A 27,501-nucleotide genomic window follows, 5' to 3' on the forward strand; every position below is an offset into this window, starting at 1 on the left:
GTGTGAAAACCCTACATTTGGCAGCCAATATGTCTGGGCTGTGTTCCAGCTCTGCCACAAAAATCTACAACAACCCAACCTTAATTCCAAACCCTCCTTGGTTCAGCAGAGAGCAGAATGGGGTCAATGGCATCTGCTTTTACCATTATTTTGACTTCAAGTTAAGCCAGGGGACTTTGCTCAAGAAGCCTAAAAGATAGATTATTATGAGTACCGGATGAAGCACTCACCCAGAGGCTGCAAAAACGGCATAAATGATGGGATTCTTCACATCCTGGGTCTGCTGGATGAAGACATCCTCTTGAAGAGAAAGGAGATAGTCAATCACACAGCACAACTGACTGTCCTGATGATTCAGCAGCAGATAATCAAAGGAATCTGAAGTTAACCCAGATATATTGGGAACAGCTTTCTTGACTGATATCCTGGCTTTTTTTGTGGAGCTGCCTATCTTTGCTGTGTGTGGAAGTGCTATTATAATAATAATATAATAATAATAAAGTTGGAAGGGACCTTGGAGGTCATTGAGTCCAACCCCCTGCTCAGGCAGGAAACCCTACACTATTTCGGACAAATGGCTGTCCAGTCTCTTCTTAAAAACTAATCAAATCCATGGTAGCTTAAGAGAAACAGATTTGGGGCTTTGCATTCCCTGTTTGTACTGTATATAATTCTGCCATACAAAGTGGTACAAATAGCCAGGAAACTCACTGTCTTGGGCAAAACAAGCTACCCCAGATCAATCCAGCACAGTGTCATGGGGTGGGGTGGATGGATGATGACAGAGGTTAAATCAAATTCCATTAATCAGTTACAAAGTACTCTCCAACTAATCCACAATTACATCTAATAAGCACCAAATAAATTCTTTTTTATCATGCTGGATTAGAAAAAAATGTTTAAAATACAAGAAATGATCATTCAACTTGGACTATCTAAAACCACACTCTTTTTTTTTTTTTGGCATGTTTCAGCAGATTTTCAAGCATGCTCAACTTTCAGTTTTTATTTAACCTCTCATTTCGATTCCAAATGGGAATCAAAAATGTCCCTGTACAGGAAAGTATGCAGATGTTGCTTCTAATTCAGCCTCAGATGCTGATCGAAGAGATCCTTCCGGTAAGCAGGCAGGAACCCTGCCAAGAGATTCCAGAAGGACCTAGGGAATGAAGATTGCCAGTGAACCGTCTGGTAATAATTTTGAGGAAGTGAGGCGAAGCAAGCATAAGGAAGGCCCAATGCTAACTTGTGCCCTGGCAGGAGAGAATCCATCAAAGGCTTCTGATGATGCTAAAAGCTGCGATGGGATTTCTCCCCAAATGACCAACAGCCATTTGTTTAGCAGGTGTTGAAAGGAAGCTGACAAGCAGCCCTGCTAAGCGATTGCGGCTGCCTTTCTAGCAAATGGGATCCCCAACATTAATCACACCCGTCCTGGAGCCCCTCATCTTTGCTTTGCCCCCAAACACAACATCTATCAGGAGGTTAAGCAGGCTCCCTGCCTGAGTGATCTTCTATTATCTCAAAGCTGGCCCTGATCTTTACATCTGGTAACTCAAAGCTTCCTTCTCCCCTCTCATCCTTCCTTTTTAGCAAGTGCTGCAAGCTAGTCAATGTAACACAAAGAAACAAATTGTGATGGGACTTCCAAAATGAATCTGACCAATCTGTTTAGAATCAGGTTTTGCTACAGTGCTGCTTATATTAAAGGAAATCCTTTAAGAAAAGGCCTATTTTATGACAAAGGTCCTGTTTCCTACCACAGCCATCTAAACTGCAAACTCCAGAAAGCCTCCAGGCAGGACACAAGGACAGTGGCACACAGATTTGCTTTGAGAAAAATGACTTTTTTTTTTTTTTTTTGCAAAGCATTTCATTCATGGTTGACAAATCACACATTTCAAAAAATCCTGTCAAAAGTCATTGCTGCTACTATTTCTTATCTCCCCCCCCTTTGACCTTCAATCTTAACCATCAAAGCAATTAAAATTGACTTTTAATGTTGAATCTTTCCAAATATTAGTTCAGTTTTCTTGGATTTAGGCAAATATCCATGGTTTTGGTTACCCAAAGGAATGTATCTGCTGTCTCTTCAAGCCATACTAGTTTTTAAAAAATCATTCAAATTATATAACCTACTCAACGAACTTCTGGGATACTTTGCATGTAAGGCAGACTTCCCCAGCTTGACACCTTGGAGTAACCTGAAGTAGCTCCACCATCCATAATCCTCATGGACGACAGAGGTGAAATATTATCAGATATCCTAAAGATAAACTTCAGTGCAGTTTTCTTGTTTTTCCACCTTAAGCATACACAATTAAAAAAAATCTTAGCTCTGTACACTGACAGGAAATTACCCTCACTTTTATTTAGAATTTGGGGGGGAGGAGTTTTTCATTTTAAATGAGAACTATACAAACATATTTTTCCAGGGATATCAGCACAGTCTACAGAGCAGATCCAATCTATTGGCTGCCACTGGGAAATCTATCTGAGCTTTGCAGACTAGGCCATCTCCTAAATTGCTTAGGGCTTCAATGACTCTCTTATGTATTCCCTCATCTCTTTCCATTCACCTCCCTCCCCCCCCCCCCCGCCATGCAATCCCTGCCATGAATATACATACGGAGTTCATCGAAGTGTGTTTCAATTCCATCAGGCCCTGGGACAGAACAGATGAGTCGTGCCTTTAGGAATGTGCTCCATTTATTTACTAAGCAGCAATGGCCTCCATCGTCATTCTAAACCAAAGAAGAGTGAGATTTAGGCTGAAATTCTATCTCAGTCTTGGAATTTCACTGGTTAAGGGTGGGCCTGTCGCTCTCTCACACTCAGCAAAACTCACTTCACCAGGTTGTTGGCATAATGAACAACAGAGAAGTACTTATATGTTCTGGCTAGGATATAAATGTTGTGATTTTTTTTTTTAAACAAAGCCACATAGACTATAGTTTACAACTGCAACCTAATCATGCTGGAATCAATAGATTTATTTTTAGGCTTGCTCTTAAACAAGAATATTAGACTCTTTTTTTAAAAAACAAAAAATGTTCCCACAAGGGAAAACTTTGGGAGTGAGAGAGATGACTGTATGGGACTGGGCAGATATTCTAGCTATAGAACAATGTACTAAATTATGATAAGAGGTGTAATAACAATGAGAGCAGAGGAGGTTTTTACCTTTTGAAAAGGATGGATGAGGGAATACAGAAATGTTTAGGATTATGTAGATTTATTTTTTTTTGTATGGGAAACTCTCAACATCATCCAGTCTGGGTTTTTTTCTGCACTCACCAAGCAAATGCGTCCAATGCGGGAGTAGACAACTGGGCTCTGCGGTGAATCGGTGGATTTTTCTCGGAAGAAAAAATACAATTTGTCATCATTTTTCTCAGCACTATCTGGGATGAGCTTTGCATGGACAAATGCTGGATCTGCAGAGGGGAATAAAAGCAAGACAATTACTAGGAGAAAAGAATTGGAGAAATATTCCTCCCAGTCTCCAGAAATTTACAGCGGTGGTACCCAAACTGACCCCTTTAAATAGCAATAGCAATAGCACTTAGACTTATATACCACTTCACAATGCCTTATAGCCCTCCCTAAGCAGTTCACAGAATCAGCATATTGCCCCCAACAATCTAGGTCCTCATTTTACCAACCTCGGAAGGCTGAGTCAACCTTGAGCCGGTGAGAATCGAACTGCTTAACTGCTGGCAGCCAGCAGTCAGCAAAAGTAGCCTGAAGAACTCCATTCTAACCACTGCACCACCACAGCTTTAAAGCTTCCATTTGGCCTTCAGACATTTTTACACATTGTTTTCAAATGTTAATTTGAAGGGGGAAATAATGAAATACATGGCTGGAGCCTAATACCAGTAGCTACAATTTTGCCACAGACTGTAAATTCTCCTTCTGGAACTCAGAGGTCAAATGTGATCCTCAGCATATCCTTTAAGAAAATGTGGTCCTTGCACACCAAAATCTAGAGAATACAAGTGCAACAAAATCTGTACAATTCCTCGGCAGCATTTTGGTGTCAGGATTCACCCACTGCAAAAGGAACATCTTCCATTTTCTTTTCATACTCCAAATCTGCTGTAGTTAAGGCTTGAACTTAGCTTATTGTTCCAGAATACAAAGCACTGCCAAGTTAACTGGCTCGAAACTCTATCAACTGGCAATTTTTCCTAGCATATTATAATGGAACATATTGCTTGTTCTGTTAATTGCAGCTATTTGCCTCACATTTTCTGTAGCCTTGTCTGGGACACAATTCTTTTATCTGAAATTAAATTCTCAGTTGAAAAATGATCTAGACTGAAAGAAAGTTGTTGCATGCCAAAAGTTGGGTCTCGCTTGAAATTAGCTTGAAACATCTGTGCTCATATACCAGAAACCTGATCTGATATTTTTTTTATTATTATTTAGTGCCGTCCAGTCAGCATTGTATTCCTGGTGACTGCCTGGACCAGTCTCTGCAATTTTCTTGGCAAGGTTTTCCTGAAGTGGTTGTCACTGTCTCCTTCCTAGGGCTGAGAGAAAGTGACTGGCCCAAGCTCTTCCAGCTGACTTTGTGCTAGAACTCATTGTCTTTCGGTTTCTAGCCTGATGCCTTAACTACTACACCAGATTCTTAATCTGAATTTTTGCCTCTCCAAAAGTTAGAACATAAATTATCTGGCCAAAGAATAAAAGCAATTTTAATAATGCAACTGCAGCAAGATTCACCAGCACTAGTTTATATTTTCATTCTCAAAGTGCATGCTCAAACTAATCTTGGTTTATTTTATTTTTTTTGCATATGTGAAGTAATTTGGTGAATTTTCTGGATCCTAAGAGAATATTGGAATTTTAATTGAGTAAAAAAAAGGAACCCTTTAAATGTGTTGCTTTTGTTGTTGTTTTCACTGCAAAATTTAGGACTATTTAAGACTACTAAATCTAACAAAATTGGTTTGGGTGCAACAAACCAATTGTTATTGGTTTGCCAATAACAACTAAGTTAGCATTTAAGAAGTCATATACTTCACTGGGTTTTTTTCAGTAATAAAATGAATAAAATTCAGGTTCCATAAAGTGACTTATAGAAAGATTAAAAAACATAGTATAAAACACTTGCAAAAATAAAAATCAACTATGCATTCAAGCAATAAATTAACTAAATACAGTATTTAGCCTATTGTCAGGGACCAGTATGGGCCAGGCATTTTTGTATGTCCTTATGTCTTCAGTTTGTCCAACCTATCTCAGCTCATGCACATTAGACCCAGTTTGGTGTAGAGGTTAAGACATTGGGCTAGAAAGCTGGAGATCATGAGTTCAAGTCTCAACTTAGCCATGAAAGCCTGTGATTCTTTCTCAGTCCAACTCACATCACAGGGGTTGTTGTTATGGGGAAAACAGGAGGAGGAAGGGATATATTTATATAAATGCTGAATCAAGCCAAGGTGAACCTTTTTTCTACATTTTGGGTTTTTTACAGTGGCCTTTTGGGTATTCAGAAGCAGGAGATGGAGATATGTCAATCTCCTGCTTTGGCTCTCTTGCAATTTGAAGCATGTCACACCGAAACCAGAGTCTTGAAGACAAATGGATCAACAGATCTGTATTCCTTGAATGTATCAAATCTCTTTTTAAACTCATTGATGTTAGTGACCACAACCATAACTTGTGGTAATGGATTCATAGCTTAATTACATGCTATGTAAAGACTCAGTTTTTTCTTAAAGGAAAATATTTGAAGCCCCTGGGGATTTTGATCGCCCTCTTCTGTATTTTTTTCAGCTTTGCTATAATCTTTTTCAAATGTGGCCACCAGAATTGTACACAAGATTGTAGATGTGGATGTGCCACAGATTTGTATGAGAACATTGCTATGCTGATAGTACGATTTTTAATCCCTTTCTTACTGACCTCTGACATGCAATTTGCTTTAAAGATTTACCTCTGTAAATTAATTATTGTTTAAATGTTTTACACTTCAAAAAGTTTTTAAAAATTTCTTTAGGCAATATTTCATACCCCAGCCCCACCACTCTCCCCCCAAAAAATCTCAACTATTTTTGGAAAGAATTCCGCACCCCTTGCCGTTTGTTGCACTGAAGCACCCTCCTGGGATGTGATGATAGTTGTACTCAAGGCAAGTCTTTATCTCAGCCAACAGAAAAAAAGATGTTGACACAGTATTCAGTGAGCTAAGCAGCTATTCACCACAGCTCTGCAGAAAACGTAGCAAGCAGCATGATTAACTGGGCTATAGTCCACGGTAGTGGTGTTCTGAATTCTGTTCCTTGTATTATCCCATTTGTAATGTAAAATGAGGAAATAAAGAATTCTTTATTTACACAGCAGTGCTTGAAATGAGTGAACAGGAATGCATGGGTAATACTAATTCTCAAAATTTAGAAACAAAGTCATCTCAAACTTATTAGTTCTGTGTACCCTTATCTAAATAGAAACCACACTCAGGGCTTTATTTCTTGCATCAGCTTATTTTCTGTTCAGCTTCTAAAGATTCCTCCTATGTATTAGCATATAAAAAAAGGTGTCCTCGGTAGTTCAATTGCTTGCATAGGATGGTTAAGAAAAGAAATAAAGCTTCTTTTCAGATAATAAACTGTATCACAGTACTTCATGGAATGGTTTGGGCTACATTCAGGAAAACAATAACTTAGAAGATTAAGAATTTATTTAGACATACCCTATGTTTTCGGTGTGTGTGTGTGTGTGTGTGTGTGTGTGTGTGTGTCAACAGAATGTTGCTATGAGTAAGTTGATCAACCCTGCAGGTCCTTTTATGGACAATAGTTTTCTTTTCAGCTGCTGTAAAGAAGATTCTGAAATCTTCTATATTGTTAAACTTCTTTTCATCAAGGTTCCTGCCATACTGCAAAGGTCATTTCCATCAATACCACCCCAAAACCCCTCACTAAACAACAAAACAGCTTTTGCACCTTCACAAAGAGTTCATGAAGTTTTGTTCAGTTGTGCCTTCACTGTAGCCACAGATATGCCACCTTGTTTCATTTAGTAAAATATAAAAATGCCCTGCTTCCATCACGTCATGCATGCATTTAGCTTATTTATAGATTCTGTTTGCAGATTGTCTAAATCAAAATTTTCATTTTGGCTAATTGTCAGCAGGTGTAATATGATCTTAATTAAATCAATATAACACTCTGAAACTATATTTTTGTTAAAATTTCTGTGTTCTAGTCCTTACATAAATTTCCCCAGCAAAATTAGATTTCCGTGAGGTGTTTGCTAACATCACTTTTTACTGTAAGTTTAGTTTATGATATGTTTTGATCAGTTCATGACTTTTAGAGCTGGAAATATTTCATTAAAATATTTAAATCCACGCCAAGCAGTGGTGGATTACTTCATAAAATATTCTGTAGGTAAATTTAAAGGTGGCATATACTAAAATCTTTTTTCATATTACAACTAAAATTCTTCCTCCCTGTGGACCTGCTCTGAATTTACCAATGCCAGAAACCGATGCCTTAAAATATTTGTTTGCATCTTTGCTAAACTGCCACAGTTTACAAGTCCACAGTCCAATACTTTTACCAGAATCAAGTAAAAACTTCATTGACAACTATAAAATTGATAACTATAGTTATCAACTCTACAGAGACTATAGAATTGATAACTATAACATAAGAACAGTCTAGGACTTGTGAAGACTACAGAGTTAAAAGAAGGTAAGGGGAAAAGCTATAAAACTGCTATAAAAGTGTAAACTAAAAAAAGCTAGTAGGTTAACTAAAATTAAAATTTAGCTAAAATTCAACAGATGAATAAAATAAAATAAGATAATAAACTGTGCTGTCTAAAAGGAACTACAAGAAAAAAAACTACTGCAATAGAATTTGCAACGCTGAATAACCACAGATTAGAGATAGCAACGTAACACTCGGGCATGTGTTGACCAGGACTGGTTCTAGCCAGCTGTCCAATACCTAGGAAGTTTTACAGGTAGTTGGACAGTATATACATTATGTGGGAATCAGAAAGTAGCCTGAAATCTGTATGGCCTGGCAATCTAGCCAGTAGTAGATGTCTCTGTAAAACAGGCAGACGAAGATGTGTTCAGGCGATTTCATTTGCCTGCCACTGCATTGGCAGAAATATACTTCCTATATCTTCTTTTGAATACAGCCAAGTGCATACCAAGTCCACTCATTTCTTTTTCTTATTGAAGACATGGAATATTTCGTAAATCCAAACTGATTATTTTGATGTCAATTTCCAATAACCAAAATTTCTACCAAACATTCCTTAGTATGAGACTCTGCCATAAGATTTATGTTACTGCAAGAACACCTGTCCACTTTCAGAAACTTCTAAGAATTTCTAGGAGGCTTGCAATTTGGAGAAGTTTGGCTATTTTTTTTTTGAACATCAGTATTAAGAACTGTCAAGCATGTGATATCCCATGTAATCCAACTGATAGCTCTCTTCAAGTTACTAAAATGGTATTCCTCTAAATATGATACTCAACCTCAGTTTACTCAGCTGCTTGTGCTGTTCCTTAACAGCTGGAGTTGCAAACAACAGGCGGCTAAGATCTTTTCTTATTGTCTCCCATTCCATGATGCATGCTGGACAAGATGTGGCGAAGGATTAAATGCTCTGGATCAGTTATCAAAAATGACAAGAATACAAATCTGCCCTTTACCATCAACTTTGTAGGGAGGAATAATGCCAGAAACAGCCTGCTTTTGAATTAACAGAAGGGGAAATATGTCACAGGCATGGAAGCAAACAAAGGGGCCCTCCAGCTGATAATAGTTGTATTCCTCCCCAGCTGGCTAAACAAAATTATATAAAGGTCAGTTGTCACTTGGTATAGTTATGTCATCTTCAGCTATCTGATATTGCTAAGTGTAAACAAATGAGCATTTGCAGATTACTGCAGTCTGCTCTACATGGGGCTGCCCTTGAAGATTACCCAGAGGCTACAACTGATCCAAAGTACAGCAGCCTGGGCAATGACGGATGTGGCGTGGTATGCCCATGTAACACTGCTGCTCCACAAGCTGTGTTGTTTGCCTCTGGGATTTCTGGTGAATTCCAGGGACTGGTTATCATCTATGAAGCCTGGATCTTTGTGGAACTACCTATCTTCTCTTGTTTCTGCCCATCTCCCAAGATTGTGCAGACACACCCCTCGAGGTTTCCTCTATTTGTTCACCCATTTGGACCTTCTCTGCCACAGTGCCTGTCCTCTGCAATAGTATCCCTCCAGAGATCCATTTGGTTCCCACTCTAATGATGTTCCAAAATCTTTTTAAGGTTTTGCTGTTCTCCCAGGTCTTGGGAACTTCTTTCGGTTGTTTTTTGTTCATTTTTTTTCTTCTAGATCAGTGGTTCTCAACCTTTCTAATGCCGTGACCCCATAATACAGTTCCCCATGTTGTGGTGACCCCCAAGTGTGTGTGGCCACCAATAAGAGGGAGTAGGACAGCTAGGGAAAAGGGAAAAAAATGGCGGACAGTGTGGTTTGGCGACCCCCGTGAAATGGTCATTTGACCCAAATGGGGTCCCGACCCACAGGTTGAGAACCACTGTTCTAGATCCCTATCATTTGGGTTTTTTGAAATATTTTACTGCTTTTACTTTTTAAAATGCAAGCCATCCAAAGTTGTTTGGCATTGAGCAACATCAAATCAACAAGTATATATTCCTCAAACACTGTTTTTCAAACCACCCATCCATGAGGCATTTCAGATCTGTTGATGTTACAAGCATGGAAAAAAAGAAAGTACTCTATTCCCTTTTCTTGAACATTGATAGACAGCATGAGCAAAGGACAATAGAACAGAAAGGAGGAATCAATGTATTATGAAGATTGAAAAAGAAATGTGTGCATCATATGAAAGAGGATATAGCAGAAAGATATGGAGAGTGTCATGGGAATGGAAATATAATTAAAAAAGACCCGCAAAGCACCAAGAAGGAAGATTGGATCCAAAGAGCTTAATGAAGATTCATAATTGAGTTAGGAGCAGGCTATATATGGATAAATAAAAGAAACCAGTCAGAGAAAGCTAATATGACCAGACATGATACCATATACTTTGAAGAAATCAAATCTGGAGTGTCATATACCACGCTGTACATTGACAGAGGGGATTTAAAAATAAGGAAGGAGATAGCTGGGTATTCCCACAAGCATAATGATAGCAAATTAGTGTATAGGTGTGCCAATTGGTATTTCTTTCTTAAAGGAACATACAATAAAAAAGTGAGTGTAGGAACCCTTCAACTCTGCACAGACAATGTTTCTGCTGCTTTCAGACAGAAAAATATTTTTAAGAAATCAGTTTCAGCACCAGTTCTTTTTCCCACAGTGTGGCATGTACACTGGACTCACTTGTCGAACACAATCTCCTTTTCTGTCCTCCCTCACAAACTCTGTTGTGTTATGCCCCTCACTTACCATTGAGCCAACGAGAGTTGTATTGGTCAGTTCTCATGGCAGTCTGCTTGCCCAAAGTGCGGAAGATGGCGGCATCCGTGCCCATGAAGTCAATGTAGACACCAGCGTAGAGTTCTTCATCTGTGAGCAAGAGGCAAAAAGGGGGAGGGGAGGAAGAAAACACAATTGTTCTATTCTAAGGAATGCTTTATAGAATTTCTTGTCATGACTGTATTGCCATGCTGGCAGAGTGTCCTGGAAAAAGTTGTCCAACACAACTTTTCTGTTGAGGGCATTAGGGTTGGAAAAGTTAAGCTATATGATGATAAATAACCCTCTTTCCTATGCTAGGAACAAAGCAAGTGTACTCTACTCAGCTAGGATTCCCATTTACTCATTCCACTGATTTGCTGAATGAAAGAGATGTCTACAAACAGAAGACAGCACTGTCTGGATATTTCATAATATTTCTATGAACAGAGCAGAAGAAGACTAGAAAGGTGCTTCCCCCTGACCGTTTCCCCCTCCCCCCATACACAAGAATTGTGGGTCGCAACCTATATGTGAACTGAATATTGGGAAGAAAAGCATGTTTAGGGGGATTATTCCCTGGCCCATCTCAGAAAACAGAAAGAGGAACCTTTAGTGATGACTTTGGTGTTTAATATAAATGTCAAGAGAAGAAGAAACTGAATCCAAAATGTATTTTTCCTGAATGGGGCCAGCTATAACAATACTGAAGTATATTGACAACTGGATTGTCACAGCTTTGCCTTTAGTCACAAGAACTGCTGCTCAGGTTAGTGCTTCAATAGGCAACCTAAATGTTAAATACTGTACATGCAGCTAGTAGTAGATGGGACTGTGTAGTTTGTACCTCAAAAGGGAGCAATATTGGGCAGAAAGATATGGGAAAGAGGAAGAGTGAAGTACACAGATTTCCTTATTTTTCCTAATTTCCAGGCCCTGTCCTAAAGATAAACCCACTGAATCCCTATATTCTGAAGGTCAGCTTAATTCAAACCTAGAAGTCTTTTAACTATTTCATAATGAGCCCGAGGCCAAGCTCTTAGCTTCTGCCAAATTCTAAAGAGCCACTAGGAAAATTGAGGCAGGAAGGCGGCCAGGGTGTGTAGGTCTTGTTCTATTAACCACTCACGTCCACTTAAAGACTTAAAATAGTCTTTCAGGGGCAAAAAGCAAACATCTTTTTGTTTGACAGTTTTGTTAAGCAAATATGCAAATAAAGCGTGTGTGCCTGGGACATTGGGCTTTTCTGCTGATGCTACTGCTCCAAAGCTCATAATAGGGGACTTAATAATGAACCAAATGGAACTAGCAAGGCTGTTCATCAGGCCCTGATGCACTGGCATAAGGGTACAACTCTTGCTTTTCCCAAACTGGGGTCACAGCTGCTGCCAAATTAATTTTAAACTTTAGGGCTTGTCCTGTAAATGGATACTGTTGTCTGGACAAAATCAGAGGCTGGCAGGCCACATCAAGGGGCTGTGAGTTTTGTGTGAAGCAAGAACTCTGGTCAGTCCGTGAACTGACTGGGCGGGGTGGGGGGTGGGGTGGAGAGATACAGTGCAGCTGTTGTGCCACTAGTTAATCTGGGGTAAGCAGGACAATGATACCATTCCTAATGATCTTCCTGCTGTGAGCTTATGTAACTCCAGTTCTCCTCCTAAGGAAAATATCTGTGGAACTGGAGTTCCCACATAAGAGATGGAGAAGCCATCTGGGAAAGGGAGACACCACATTAGCCAAAGTTCAGAGAATGTCCAGGCTTGGAATCGATCTGCAGGTGCATAAAGCAGAAAGGTCTGCATGAGGATAAAAACCAGTAAGACATGTCCCTCCCCTTTTCTTTCATATGGCCAAGCACACAGTTTGTTGATTATCAAAAGACGGAAGGCTAGAGGATTAAAACTGCAGGAGGAAATTATGGCAGCTCTGCATGATCAGTGGAATTAATATGGATTCAACATCCTGATGGGATACCTTTAAAGCTCTATATTGCTTGGGTCCAGAATATTTAATAAAACATCTCCCATGTGCCATGAGATCAGCAGCATATACATTTAGTAAATAATAATAATATTTATCTCAATGCTTGCTGAATTCTCTGAGAAGTTAACCTCATCCAGTGGCAATCTCTGTTTCCAGCCCTGTTCTTTAGAATATAGTTTCTGCAGTGCTGAAGGGCCTAAGGCCATGGTGGCGAACCTATGGCACGCGTGCCACAAGTGGCACGCAGAGCCCTCTCTGTGGGCACTTGCACCATCGCCCCAGTCCTAGGCCTTCAGCTGGGTTTTATAAAACCAAAAAAAAAAAAAAAAAAGGTTCAATCAATGCAAAAAAAAAAGGTTCAATCAATCAATTTCAACTTCTCATGGAAAAAAAAAGATCTTGCAAAGTTGGAATTGATAGATTGAACTTTTTAGTCCCACCCAGTCTGCTGTTACCACCATAGCCACGCCCACCCAGTGGGCCATGCCCACCAGACACCCGATGATACATAAGTGGATTTTGGATTGCAGTTTGGGCACTCAGTCTCTAAAAGTTTCGCCATCATTGGCCTAAGATCTTTGTTAGCTTTTACAAAGTTTGTTTATACTCACTTTCAAAATGAACTTTTAAACCTTGTTTGTTTTAATTATTAGTTCTTTTCCTTGGTTTTTCTTTGCTATCTTAATTGTTTCTAATGCTTTGATTGTATTTTATTTTTATTATGAACTAAGAGAGTTCAAGAATTAATGGTATATCAAGTTCACTAAATTAATGAATTAATTATGACAGAACAACAGTTGATAATTCTACTAATTCTGCTAATTATCTATTTAATTCTATATTAAATCATTACAATGTAATGATTGTAAGCCACCAAGAATCGTCTCCAGATGAGATGCACGGCATATAAGTTGAATAAATAAATACAAATAAATTCAGTGTCATATGTCAATAGGAGAAGCAATCCCTTCTTTAATAAATGAAAATGAATGAACGTAATCTAAATAGTTTTCATTCCATTTCTTCGTAAGAATTCTCAGAAACTCATTGTGATAAAAAAAAATCTTATTTCCAACTTTTGGGGCGATTTTAGAGTTTTGTGGCTCCTTCAGATGCAAAGTATTCTTGTAAGGGATTTTGTTGACTAATACAATACTCACTAGAAAAACTGACATTATGCAGCCAAGAAACTCACTTATTAATGCTGATACTGTGTCCACCTTCGGGTCATATGAGCATTTCCCTTTGCCTGACTCCAGCTTCTCTGGCTCTAAGTAGAATATATAATCCTGGAATAGAAGGCAAGAGATGGATATGCCATCTGTGTTATCACATACCTTTACTCTGGATACCTCCAACCATCTCAGATATAAGGCACACATATATGAACTATAGAGCACAAAGTTATCTTTTCTGGAGTAGAACATTCATGCAATAGAGTTACAAACACTTGAATTCAAGCAATTCTGACCCAGAATATGTCTGCCTCCTCAAAGTGGCCTTGAACCATTCATGAAAACTGATTCTGGGGTAAATCAGTGGGGAGAACATCAGTTCATCCACACTACCACCGTGCCATGATGTCCTTTTTAAATGCTATTCTTGTTTGAGAATGGAGAAATATCTCCAAACCATGTTGAAAACAAATGATTCACCCCATAAAAGACAGCTTTTCCCCCATCAGTGAGATTCATTGCAAAGCAGAGTCCATATTTTGAATGTTCCATCAACATTGGCCTAGACGGTCCAATGGCGGCAAGAGAAGTTACAGTAGGCATTGTCTTTAACACATGGTTTAAATTGCAACATTTAAACCATGCATTACATTGGGAACATTTTCTTAGATGCTCCTAGATCATTCTAGCAAGGGCAGTGCTGTTCATGTGCTATAGTTCTGATCAGTATTTCAACCACATCACAGCTCTCCCAACCACTTTATTTTGGAAATGTTAATCAAGTCCCCCAAGTATCTGTTTTACATTTGAGTTGCCAAAATAATATTTTTTTTGGCCCAAATAAGTCTGTTTGTGATAGGAAAAAGGAATAGTTAATATTAAAGTGCTATTTTCTGCCAGGTTTTCCTGCATGCTGTCATGTTACAAGGCACTGCATGCAAAATATTACTTCTAGAGCTCGCCAAGTCATGGAAACATCATAAATCACCTTCAAAGCAAAGAGGACGAACCTCTTCAAGGAAGCCCATATTTTCCTGTTATATTGACCTGCTATATCATATTTTTCAGACCATTGGCAGGCAGGCAGAATTTCTCATTGCTTGTAAGCATTCAGTGGAGAGAAATAACTGCACATTTCAGGAAAGTGTTTAGTTACCCCCAAATTATTCTTAAATGACATTCATCCATCCATCCATCCATCCATCCATCTATCCATATGGGACTGTTTAAATAATGCCACGACACATTGTTTATGACAGTATCTGAATTGGTGCTGAAGTGTAATCAGGAGATATTAAACTGAGATAAATGTGAATACAGCATGAATCATATCTCTCTGGTAAACACTTCAGGGACCTTCAGATAACCATTAATTGTCTTGTAACAAGCTATATGAAAGAACATGTAGTAGCAAATCTAATCACACTTTTCTGTGAAGATATTCAAGAGCAGACAAATTTGAATTGGTTTGCTAAGATCCAGACATTAGATGTCATGCTCAAAGTTTTAAAGTAAACGACATTAATTACTCCCTGATATGGTATGTTGAGGGTCATTTCTGCTCTTTTTAAGAGTCGCTGGAAAAGGCTGTAGATGCATAAAGAGCCATGCAGATGTCCTGCCTAACCAGGATGGTAGAATTCACTTTTTTGAAAAACAGCAGTCCAGGTCTTGTTAATAAATTGCTAGGAAATCATTGCTTTACTGTGTTAGCACCATCAGGAAATTTAAAAAAAGCAAATGCTCTGTAAAAGTTTTGTGTTTTGACAGATTGATTGACTTGGCATAACACTTAATATAACTTTTAATTCCCATTGTTTATTTGATCCATCCTGAAATAAATATGACAGGGACATCACTGTTTTATGCTATTAATCTCTTGGGGAAAATCCATATTGAAAATGTTAAAATAAATTTATCAGAAATATTAACAAAGCCATTTCAAAGCAAAAGTACATTCAAAGTCAGTTAAGAAGCACAACTGGACCTTTATTAGCCATGTAAAATATGGTATGCAACATGTTTTTTATAGTTTACAACATGGTTGTCCAACCTTTTGGCTTGCCTGGGCCACACTGAGTGAAGAGGAATGGTCTTGGGAAGCATATAAAATATATATTATAGTTAATCTATATAAATAAAAAACTTTCTTAATTTTTTTAAATATTTCTAATTATCTTATGGAGCTGCATTCCTAGCTGTCCAAGACCACATGCGGCAGATTGGACACTGTTGATTGACAACATGTTTTTCTGTATTTTGTAGTCAAAAGCTCAAATTTAGGCAGATAACCAGGCATTGTAGAGATACTGTTCAAGAACTGTGGCTATTTATTAATAGATAATTCTCATAAAAATAAAAATAGGAGCTTCTTAGGGCCTTTATTTTCAACACCCCAAATGGAAATCATAATTGTTTAACAGCTTTGCATCCAAAGATAAAGAGATCATGAGGGGGAATGTGAGTTATATGGTTAAAATATTAATTATTAGTGGGTTCCTCCTTTTGACAATATTCATGCCATTAGGGTTTCATATAAATGCCATCTTAAAGAGGGATTTGTCTAAGCAAAATAAACTGTGGCCCAACTTCCCCTGAACAATGGCTAAAGTCAACAATTTTTATTAAAAATGGGCTGAGTCAGTGTAAAGGACATAAAGGACATTTGTTGAGATGAATGAACAAGCCGAAAGAATAGATGTGACTATGCCTATAAGGAATTGGAGAGCATATAGTCTCATTCGGGCTCCAAATGCCAAGCAATATTAAACTAGATAAAGCCCAGATACATCAAAATGTTCTCAGAAATTCATGTAGACAGAGCTTTTGAATAATAGCAGGGCTTTGACAGAGAGTGAGGGGATCATTTTTCTCTTGGGGCAAGGACAGTTGAAAGATCACCTGGCCACATATATGACCTTGCATTCTTCTAGAAGGATTCCCTTTTCTATCTGTTCTTTTCTAGTGACCAATGGCAGAATATTGTTTTTTCCAGGGGAACTTCTGTTGAGGTCTGTTTATCTCAGCTATAAGTAATTTTATTTCCCCCAAATATATATATGTATGTATACTGTATATGTATGTACAGGTGTATATGTGTACAGTTTATATCAGTGATGGCGAACCTATGGCACGCGTGTCAGAGGCGGCACTCAGAGCCCTCTCTGTGGGCACGCGCGCCATGCCCTGGAGAGGGCAACCGTCCCTCTTCAATCAGCCACCCACTAATTGTCCGAGGTCCCAAATGGCCGGATGCATCCCAGCACCCATGCGCTCGCTGGCTTCTGTGCAGGGGCCGATGGTGTCAGCTCTGGCCCATGCCTCACCTTTCCCTGTGACAATGGCACCCCCGCCCTGCCTTGCCTTGCCTCACTCTGTAGGATGAGCCTTCTGCCCACCGCCTCACCTGCCAGAGACCCCCTGGATCTCCGCCAACCCTGCCCAGCCCCCACAGACATCCCTCCCCACGAGCAACATCGAGGTGATCACACCCACATTGGTCACACCCACCCAATCTGCCATGACCACCACAGCCACACCCATCTAGTGGGCCATGCCCACCTGGCACCCGGCGATAAATAAGTGGGTTTTGGGTTGCAGTTTGGGCATTCGATCTCTAAAAGGTTCGCCATCACTGGTATGTATATGTATACATATACATATAGGTGTATACTTATAGAGAGGTGTTTGTGTGTGTACACACAAACACACACACACACACACACATACGCACATATGTGTACATGTGCATCCATGTGTGTGTAAACACTTTTTCTATCTATCTAAACACAGTCACTATCAATTTTCTATGTATTTTGCCTATTTTTAATAATAGAAGTCACCCGAACTTGTTGAAAGGTGGAATATTAATACCTGATGAAAAAAAAGTCTATTCATTTGAAAGAATTACATTTGATGCCTTCAGCAGGCCCACTACATAAGTTAGACAATCTTTATTTAGACTGCATTCTTAGGACTTTATGAACTAAAATGTTACAAAATATCAACACTTGAAATTAATATGCTCAGACAAATGTTTGAAAGTCTAGATTTTATTGTAGAACGCTTTAGTCAGGCAACAGTTTGATATTATGGCCAAAAGAATCTGTTCAGCCTTAGAAAGCCTATTGTGCAGCCCTGCACATTCACATGAACTTTTTAGGTGCATCATCTTGAACTCAATGTAGAAATCTGTTGCCAAATATAAGAAGGGCAAAGGATTTGTATCACATTGAAATCCAAGAAGAAACATATTAGGAAAGAGATCTCTTTAACTGTTAATTTGTAATTTTTTAACCTCTGCTTTTATTCATGTGTTTATATTGTTTATTGTGTTGTTGTAACCCACCCACCCCCAGTCACTAAGGTGAGACGGGCAGTGTAGAAATTTGATAAATAAACAAATCTCATGGCCAGTAATTCTAAACCCCAGACTAAATGGACTACATGATTTACTTCCTTCCTTCCTTCCTTCTTCCCTCCCTCCCTCTTTTTCCGACAGCTAAAAAAAATAAATTTAGAATTTGTAATTGTGGATGCATCCAGCTGGCTTATCCCCCAAATTAAAACATGCTCTGGTAAGCAGCATCCAACCTCTTGGATCTTCCTTTCTGTTCATACTGTTAACGTGTGTTCTTACAGCATACAGAAATACATCCAATCCACATCTCCCCCACCCCCACCTCCCATTTTCATTATGACTTTGATCCTTCCAAACTACTTGCAGCTTATGAGGCGGCCTCTCTCCAGTTCAACATTTGCTTGAAATAACAATCTCATGTGTCTACATTTCAAGTGGATGGATACAGGATCTTGTCCTGTACGCTAATGTCAAAAATCTTGAGAGACTTATTTCTTGACTCAAGTCTGATGTGAACCTGGGGAAGGAGGAATTAATTTGAGAGAGGAGACGCAAGGAGAGGCTGTACAGGAAGCGCGCTCATTGCTGGAAGGGCATGTGTCGATCCTGGCCACACTGGGCCCTCCCCCCTCCCGTTGGTTGCCTGTTAGGTGCATGCCAGTTGAAAATGAAGGTTAGAGAGCCCAGGCTCAGGCATGCTAGGGAAGGAGCCATTTTGTCCTTGGGGAAGGACAGGCAGAGCGCAATTCCCACCTTGCGTTCCACTGGAGACGGGTGGAGGGAGGAGTCAACTGCTCTACTTCCCCGTCCTCCCTGCTGGATGGACTGGTTCAGCTCAAAAGCCTGAGGAGAGGAGGAGCAGAGAGTTAGCACTGGCAGCATCATCTGCCAGAGAAGCAGGAATGGCAGGGTCTGGCCAGAGAGCATGCAGAAGCTTCACTGTCTCTGTCATGTACACATATTGATCACCATTGAGACCAAGATTGCCTTCAGAAATAGTTATATCCTCTTTATGGTCTGAGTAGGATAGTCAGCTATTCTCCAGGGCTCTCTGGAGAATGTCATACCTGGGTGGGTCAAGAATGAGAAGGTCTGAGGCATCTCAGCTATATTGTCAAAATGCAGAACTCAAAGATTTGGCTGCTTAGCTAATACATTTTTAACCTTTTAGTGAGCATCCGGGGCTCCAGATGTTGCTAAATTACAATTTCTAGTCAGTGTGATCAAGGAGTTAGAGCTGTAAGTCATCAGGACTCGGTGGGCCATTAACTTGGTTTTTGCAGAGGCATAAGCTGTAGTTAAAGACAGAACAAGTATGCAGCAAAGATTTTCTTTTCTTTTCAATAATTGCTGTGCTTTTTGTTTGGATCTTGGGAAGAAATGGTCCTTTTTGAAGCATTAACGTTATTTATATCTCTATATTTTTTTATCATTTAGTTATAACTGAAAGTCATAGCAGCAATATGATACAGAAACCTGTGACAGAAATTGGTTGTGAGGTCTGTTTTGAAATTAAACTAGGCAAACCTTTGAGGAAAATGATTATGAGAAGATAGTTTAATGGTGAAAACATTTTCCGTTGCTATACAAGCAGTTTTTCTTTATATCATTTTTAAGGATCAGTGATAACTAAAACCAGTAAGTCGAAGCAAATTACAATGAAAAAAGTCTCACAAACTATTACAGGTGTGCTAAATGGCAAAGATAAGGCTGATGTTACATATATTATAAACATGTACCAAGCCACACCGGATGGAGGTTATACAGACCCATTAACGTCAAAGATGGTGTCAATTATCTGTTAACTGAAAACATGTTAACAACAGCAAAACCTCTGGTTGCTGGGAAATGAAACTTGGATAATGTTCTATTAATAGTACAATAAAAACATGGCATGCTTCCAGACTGTAAAAGTGATGAATGATATGCAAAATGCAAATAACATAATAAAACATAATTTAAAACATAATTTAAAAACATAATTGTAGACAACTTCAATGACATATCCTGAGATGCTGGATCAATTACTACAACATGTCATAATTCTATGCATTCCTGGGCTTGAACTCTGTTCAGTGCAATGGCAGTTTATTGCTAAATAAAATGCATTGTACTGGGCTATATGTAATAAAGCAATGTACATTTAATATTCTTATAATTTTTCTGTTTTCTTACAGCGTTCTATTATTCTATTTCTTTGATGCCTATTTTGTAAACCACAGATATTAAATGAGATCAGCGTGATTTATTCTGATACATAATTTATATGATTTATATGATACCTAATTAATCACCAGACACTTATAGACCATTTTTAAAATTCTGTTACAATTTTTTTCTTCAAACTTTGTGGTCCTTTTTAAATGAGTTTCATATTATCTTTTTCAAAATTCCATCTACGTAACAGAATCTGTGAAACATTTCCTCATTTTCTGCCTTCCTGGCAATTTATACTGCAATCATCCTCCTAGTGATACATGAATACACACTGAATTGGAAAAAAAACACCTTTTCAAAACAAGTGCATTTTCCATCATAGCTGATCAAATTTCCAAAGTAATTATGCATCCATTAAGTGTTGCATATACTTCTCCCTTAGTCCCTTATTCAGAGTTGTGACCATTACAGAAATACACCCCAATTGTCAATGGACAGAAGATGGAGGTCCATGGACCATCATAATGCTTGAAATCTCTCACATCCTTTAAGCATAGAGAAAAAAAATATCCAAGTACACACAAATGGTACGTACATTTCCTAGTACATACAAATGGAAACATTGATGATTGTGCAGTTGTTACAGCAAGCCTCAGGGATATGAACTTTGTGGTTGAACCTAGCACAGAAATCCTGATTGCTCTATTTGCTTAGAAAAATGTTAGCATTGGCTGGAGAATGGCTGTATAACCATTTGTTTGTATGGACTTGATCTCTGCTTAAGACTCTTGCCTTTGAGCTAACATAAAAATGTAATCCTTGGTCCTGAATTTGTAAACATTTTCTTAAGCAGGTACTTCAGTCATTTCCAGGAAGACTTCCTGTAATGATGGCAGTGTAAACAGGTTAAGCATGGAAATGTTTTTGAGACCCATAAAAATAGTGGTCTCATTCTACTTGCAGTGTTTTACCATAGGGGGAAAAATAAGCTTAAATTAAAAATGAAAGAGTTTTACAGATTTTGAGGGATTTCCCAGAGCCAACCAAAAATAAGCTTAAAACAGAATAAGCAACATTATGAACACTGATTTACTGAGCCAAATCATTCTCTAGGAGAGAGATTTCTTTCATTGTTTTTATATAAGATTCATTATTTGACTAAGAATTTTGCTTCTTTGTGGCATAGTCTCTCAAGACCTACTAGTTCCAAAGATCTGTAGGTATATAGAAGGATACCTGGTAGGTAAGGGCAAAGCATTATTATCATTGGAATCATTGATCTCAGCCATGGAGAGATCAAATGCTGCTGGTAAGAGCTATGGAACCAAGATATGACATAAGTGTTTAATATAAGTACAAACAGTGAGAGACAGTCTCATGCCATATGGGTGGGAAGCAGTCTGTATTACATAGTTATACTGCCCCATCTCATATTCAGTTGTATATATGGTCCTGGGAATGAGCAGCAAAGACAATTTCCAATTCTTTCTTGAACAGAGAAATTTGCTCCACCAACCTGAAGTGCAACAATCCAAATATCTTTCTGCAAGTTTTCATTAAATTAAATGCTAGAGAAATACCAAACACATCACACTAGTTCTGATTTCATAGTATATCAGCAGTCACGAGTACTAAAACACTAAATGGTGCTACCTGAGTTAATGTTGCTGGATTTATAAATGGGCTCCACTTTGTAAGATTCTCAGCAGAGCCTTTTAAAGGGTTTTATTGAATAATTGATCTCCAGCTATAGGAAGTATGGAAGCCATATGCAGCTTTGAACTTTCTTTCTAAGAATTAAATGCTCAGTAGATAGGGAGAATGGTTCAATACCTCCATTTTAAAGAGGACAGTCTAAATTGCATCAAGAGCAAGAATGATCTTACTTTATCCCTAATTACATATCTCTTTTTTTCTCACTTTGCGAGTCACTGTAACACTACGACTATAGAGAGAGTCTACAACTGAAGAGATTCAGACTGACATATTCACTTATCCAGGGGAGGAGTATCTTTAGGCCAATATCAAGTCTTAGAGGAGAAATTATTGCACATTACCTTATGCCTTTGGGATTAAACATGGGACTAAATGAACGAAGGCTCAGTCTCAGTTCTCAAAACGAGAGGTCAGCCTCTGATGGTTTGTTGAACATAATTTCCCCCACCAGGTTCTATGGGAGTGTAATCTGGATTCTGCTCTTCCAGTGTAGGCTGAGGCCACATCCAGATGCTTCCCTATTACCACTCTGGCTGCTTTTCTAGCCATATGCTCTAACATCACCTCACCTGTGCTTTGCGACCCCGGTTGACAAAGATGCAGACAGGATTATATGCGCCAGTGCCACAGACATACAAGTGTGTTCGATTCCAGGGCTGGATAAGTCGGATGAAGTTCCCACACTCACCCTAGAAGACAAATGGAACATTAACTTAAGCTCCTGTAAAATTGTGTCCACTTCAAAAAGGGGAGGTGAGTAATTGCATCCTCTCTTCCTCACGACCCAATGAAGGACTCAAATGTACAAGATCTTCTGCAGCAAATGGCTTTACTATTAAAGAGAGTTCTTTGTGCAACAAGAAAGTCCTATGGGCAGGTACTTATGTGCAATGAAGTGACACTTAAGACTGAGCAAATAAGGCCTGGTGCCCCTTTAGAATCAGCAAATGTACATTTTGAAGCATTTCTTCCAAGGAGATTTTGGATATCTCTGCAAAACAAATTTTCTGCATGCCCTATTTATGGTGCTCTCTCTCCCTCTGTTTTTTTTAAGAAGTTTGAATTATTTTCCATTTCAGAGCCAACATTCCTTTTTTTCATGTCTTATGTTACAGCACATTTGTAGCTGAAACAGACTATAAATGGTGCAGGTCAAAGCTTTCCTTCTTGTCCTTGGCAATTTTTCTTCAGTCTGAGAAAATAATAGTTGTACAATTCCAGAGAACTATCTTGGTGTCGGGATGGCAAATGCCAGACTCCTGGGTCCTGCTTATTTTCAAACACAAGGAAAATGATCTGAATACAAATGCATGGAAGGAACATGAAAGGAAAATCTTTCTAATGGACCCAAAAGAGCACTTTCTGATTTTATTGGTTCTGGAAAAAAGGGAAAAGTACTTCAATAAAGCTGATCCTGTTAAACCAGTGATTTTCAACCTTGGTAACTTTGTGATATGTGAACTTCAAGGAGAGAAGCAACCTAGAACTAAGGAGAAACTTCCTGACACTTAGAACAATTAATCAGTGGAACAATCTGCCTCCAGAAGCGGTGAATGCTCCAACACTGGAGGTTTTTAAGAAGAGACTGGACAGCCATTTGTCCAAAATGATATAGGGTTGCCTGCCTGAGGAGGTGGTTGGACTTGATGTCCCTTCCAACTTTTATTATTACTATTATTATCGATCATCGCACAGTCAGCCAGATGTTCAGACTGGATTTGGCATTTTGTCTACCTATCGAGTCCTTACCCAGGACCTGGGATAGGCAGATGTGGATGTTTGATGGTATTACAGATATCGTCGCAGGATGGAAGCAGTTCCTAATAAGGCTGCCTTTTGCAATTGACTAATAGCGAATTTGTCAATGCCAATGGTGTTCAAGTGGTGCTCCAGTTGTTTTGGGATTGCACCCAAGGAGCCTATGACTATTGGTACTACCCTTGCTTGCTTTTGCCACAGTCTTTCTATTTCTATTTGTAGGTCTTTGTATTTTGTTATCTTCTCCAGTTCTTTCTCTTCTATTCTGCTATCTCCAGGCACTGCCACATCCACTATCCAGACTTTTTTGTCTTTCTTATCGACAATTGTTAAGTCTGGGGTGTTATGTTGCAGGTGCTTGTCTGTTTGAATTCTGAAGTCCCAGAGCAGTTTAATTTTATCATTTTCTATGACTTTCTCTATTTTATGATCCCACCAGTTTTTGCTTACAGGCAAATGATATTTTTTGCAGATCTTCCAATGCACCATTGTTGCTACTTTGTCATGCCGCTGCTTGTAATCAGTTTGTGCAATCTTCTTGCAACAGCTTACCAAGTGGTCCACTGTTTCTTCAGCTTCTTTGCATAGGCGGCACTTACTGTCTGTTGCTGTCTTCTCAATTTTGACTTTGTATGCATTTGTCCTTAAGGCTTGGTCTTGTGCAGCCAGAATTAGTCCCTCGGTCTCTTTCTTCAATTTTCCTGCTCTTAGCCATTGCCAGGTTTTATTATTATCTGCTTTCCCAGCTATTTTTTTCATGTATTGGCCATGTAGTGCTTTGTCTTCCCATGCCTCTATTCTGTTCTTCATTTGGTCTTTCTTGAAGGCCAGTTTGGTCTCTCCAGTAGTTAGTAAGCCTTCCTGATATACTAATTTCAGTGCATCTTCATCATTCTTCTTCAGATATTCTTCCAAAGCCATTTTTTCTTCTTCAACCATCTGATGTACTTGTAGCATTCCACGCCCACCTATTTGCCTTGGTAGATAAAGTCTATCAATGTCACTGCGTGGATGAAGGGCATGATTCATTGTCATTATTTTTCTGGTCTGCCTATCCATTGCTTTTAGTTCTGCTTGAGTCCAGTCCACTATTCCAGCTGTGTACCTAATGACTGGGATTGCCCAGGTGTTGATTGCCTTTATGGTATTTCCTCCATTGAGTTTGGATTTTAAGATCTTCTTCACTCTCTTGATGTATTCACCTCTAATCTTTTTCTTGACTTCAGTGTGCTTGATGTTGTCAGCTTGAAGGATACCCAAGTATTTGTAGTACTCTTCCTCATCCAGACTCTTAATGTTATTTTCGTGGGGCATCTTGATTCCTTCAGTTTTCACTATTTTTCCTTGTTTGATAGTAAGTGTGGCACATTTGTCCAAGCCAAACTCCATTACAATATCTTGGCTATATATACGGACAGTGTTGAGCAGCGATTCTATTTCAGATGATGTTTTTCCATACAGCTTCAGATCATCCATATAAAGGAGGTGGGATAGTCTGGCAGATGTTTTTGATGTTTGATAGCCATGTCCTGAGTTATTCAGTATTGTTGACAGAGGAAACAGTGCAATAACAAATAGTAATGGTGATAATGAATCTCCTTGAAATATTCCTCTCTTGATATTAACCTCTCCCAGCCTCTCACCATTGATCTGCAACTGTGTCTTCCATTGTGCCATCGATCTTTGCACAAATTTTCTGATGTTTCTACTGACTCCTGTTATTTCTAGGCACTTTGTTATCCAATCATGTGGCAGAGAGTCAAATGCCTTTTTGTAGTCAATCCATGCCACATTCAGGTTGGTCTTCCTTCTCTTGCAGTTTTCCAAGATCATTTTGTCTATTAGGAGTTGATCTTTTGTTCCTCTGCTATTGGGGCGGTTTCCTTTCTGCTCAGGTGGAAAGAGATTGTTTTCAACTAGATGCTGTTGCACTGCATCAGCTACTACACCAGTTAGTAATTTGAAAGTTGTTGGTAAGCAGGTAATTGGCCTGTAGTTACCTGGTGTTGCCCCTTTTGCTGGATTTTTCATTATTAGGTAGGTTTTCCCAGTTGTTAGCCACTTTTCAATTTCTCCTCCTTGTAGTATATTGTTGAACTGTTTGGCAATGAGTGGGTGTATAACAGTTAGATGTTTCAACCAAAACCCATGCAGTTCATCTTCACCTGGTGCTGACCAATTTTTGATTTTCTTTGCTCTTTTTTCTACCATTTTTGTTGTTATTACTAGTTCTTTCATTTCAACTTCTGTTTTATTTGCATCCACCTCTTTTAACCAAGCCGCATCCTTGTTGTATTTCTTTGGGTTATCCCATATCTGCTTCCAGAACTGCACTGTTTCTTCCTTGTCAGGTACTGACTGATTCCTTGCAGTTTCTCCATTGATGGATTGGTAGAAACGTTTCTGATTGGATTGAAATTGGAGGTTCTGCCTATAGTTTGCAATTCGAGCTTCATATCTACTGATTTTCCTGGCTATAGCTGTTATTTGTTGCTTTATTATTTCCAGTGCTTCCTTGATCTTCCTTGTTTCTAAGTGGTATTTCTTGATTAGGTATTCTTTGGTCTTCTTGTTCTTCAGCTTCTTTTCTTTCATCTGTTCTAGCTTGCTTGCATGTGATCTTAACTTGCTGATCTTATTTTCTAGTCTAACCTTCCATTTTTCTGGTGCACTGTTTGTTTGTTTTTCTTCTTTGTTGATTTTGCATCCCAGGTATTCTGTTATAACTGCAGCTGTGCTGTACATTAGTTGGTTTGTTTCTTGCAGTGAATTGGTGCTTATACTTGATATTGCAGTATTTGCATCTTTTAATGCTTGTGCTAGCTGTTTCTTTGGAACAAGCTTCAATGCAGGTAGCCTTATTCTGTTGTTTTTGTGCTGTTCTAGATGCTCAGTTATTCTTTGTTTCAATTCTTTTATTTCTTTAGTTAGAGGGTTTTGTTCTTCCTGAGGAAGAGGTGCCTGGTTTCCAAATGAGAACAGTTGTATATCTCTGCTGGATTCCTTCACTGCCAACTCCCCCTGGTTTGCCTCTACATTCTGAATTACTTCTGGTAAGGCTTTGATTTCTTTGCCCTGGGTAAACCTTTGCAGTTCGTCCAATTCTGTTTCTGTGAATACTTTATTTCGTGTTATAAATCGGCGTTGATCTGCTAGTCTCTGTTCTGTTATTTCTGATTCTGGATGTTGTTCTTTCCAGAACTGGTGCATTCGTTTTAGATATCCTCTTCTTGTTGGACTTGATCTGTAGTAACAGATCATTATTTCTTTGTTTTCCATCACTGTGTATCTGCGACGGGTAAACACCTTTTCTTCCAGTAGTTCTGCAGCTGCTGGCCCTGGTTGCTCAGCCAACAGTCCTGAGTCCTGTAACCCATTTTTCACCAGATATCCAGGAACTCCAGTATCTACTGCGGACCTTGTTAACCCGGGCGACGTCCGAGCCGGTATGGCATTCTGAAATTTACGTCTCACCATATTTTTTATGGGAGAGACACTCTTTGTCTGACTCCTCTGATGAGACCTGTCCAGTATGGTTGAACCTCTGGCATAGCTCTCATCTTCCTCAGAGTACACAAGCCCCACAACCACGTCAAGGTAGTGTTGGAAGGGACCTTGGAGGTCATCGAGTCCAACCCCCTGCTCAGGCAGGAACCCTACACCATTTCAGACAAATGGCTATTATTATTATTATTATTATTATTATTATTATTATTATTATTATTATTATTATTAACTCCCAGAAATCCCTAGTCAGCACAAATCATAGCTATACTGTATATTAGAAATGACTATATTTACATTACATAATTATAATTACACTCATTTTAAACACTTGATATGTCTTTTTTATTATGTACAATTTTGCCTCTTCTTTTTTCTTCTCTTTT

At 38.9% G+C, this 27,501-nt stretch overlaps 1 protein-coding gene across 5 annotated transcripts in view; it reads right to left on the reverse strand.

Annotated features, from left to right (window-relative positions):
• The window catches only part of SEMA3F (semaphorin 3F), a 151,716-nt gene that overhangs the window by 16,517 nt on the left and 107,698 nt on the right, over positions 1-27,501 (reverse strand). For 4 of the 5 annotated variants that reach the window (XM_039333742.1, XM_039333755.1, XM_039333750.1 and 1 more), the window contains exons 5-11: positions 22,423-22,542; positions 18,734-18,823; positions 13,641-13,734; positions 10,454-10,573; positions 3,298-3,437; positions 2,630-2,744; positions 231-300 (exon numbers count right to left, since the gene is read on the reverse strand). In XM_039333742.1, the coding sequence (XP_039189676.1) occupies positions 231-300; positions 2,630-2,744; positions 3,298-3,437; positions 10,454-10,573; positions 13,641-13,734; positions 18,734-18,823; positions 22,423-22,542 (749 nt within the window). The remainder of the gene's footprint in view (positions 1-230; positions 301-2,629; positions 2,745-3,297; positions 3,438-10,453; positions 10,574-13,640; positions 13,735-18,733; positions 18,824-22,422; positions 22,543-27,501) is intronic. The other variant, XM_039333771.1, reaches the window with a different exon arrangement.

Source organism: Crotalus tigris, unplaced genomic scaffold, assembly GCF_016545835.1.
Source record: "Crotalus tigris isolate CLP2741 ecotype Arizona unplaced genomic scaffold, ASM1654583v1 scf7180000017625.6296891, whole genome shotgun sequence".
In the NCBI taxonomy this organism is placed as follows: domain Eukaryota; kingdom Metazoa; phylum Chordata; class Lepidosauria; order Squamata; family Viperidae; genus Crotalus; species Crotalus tigris.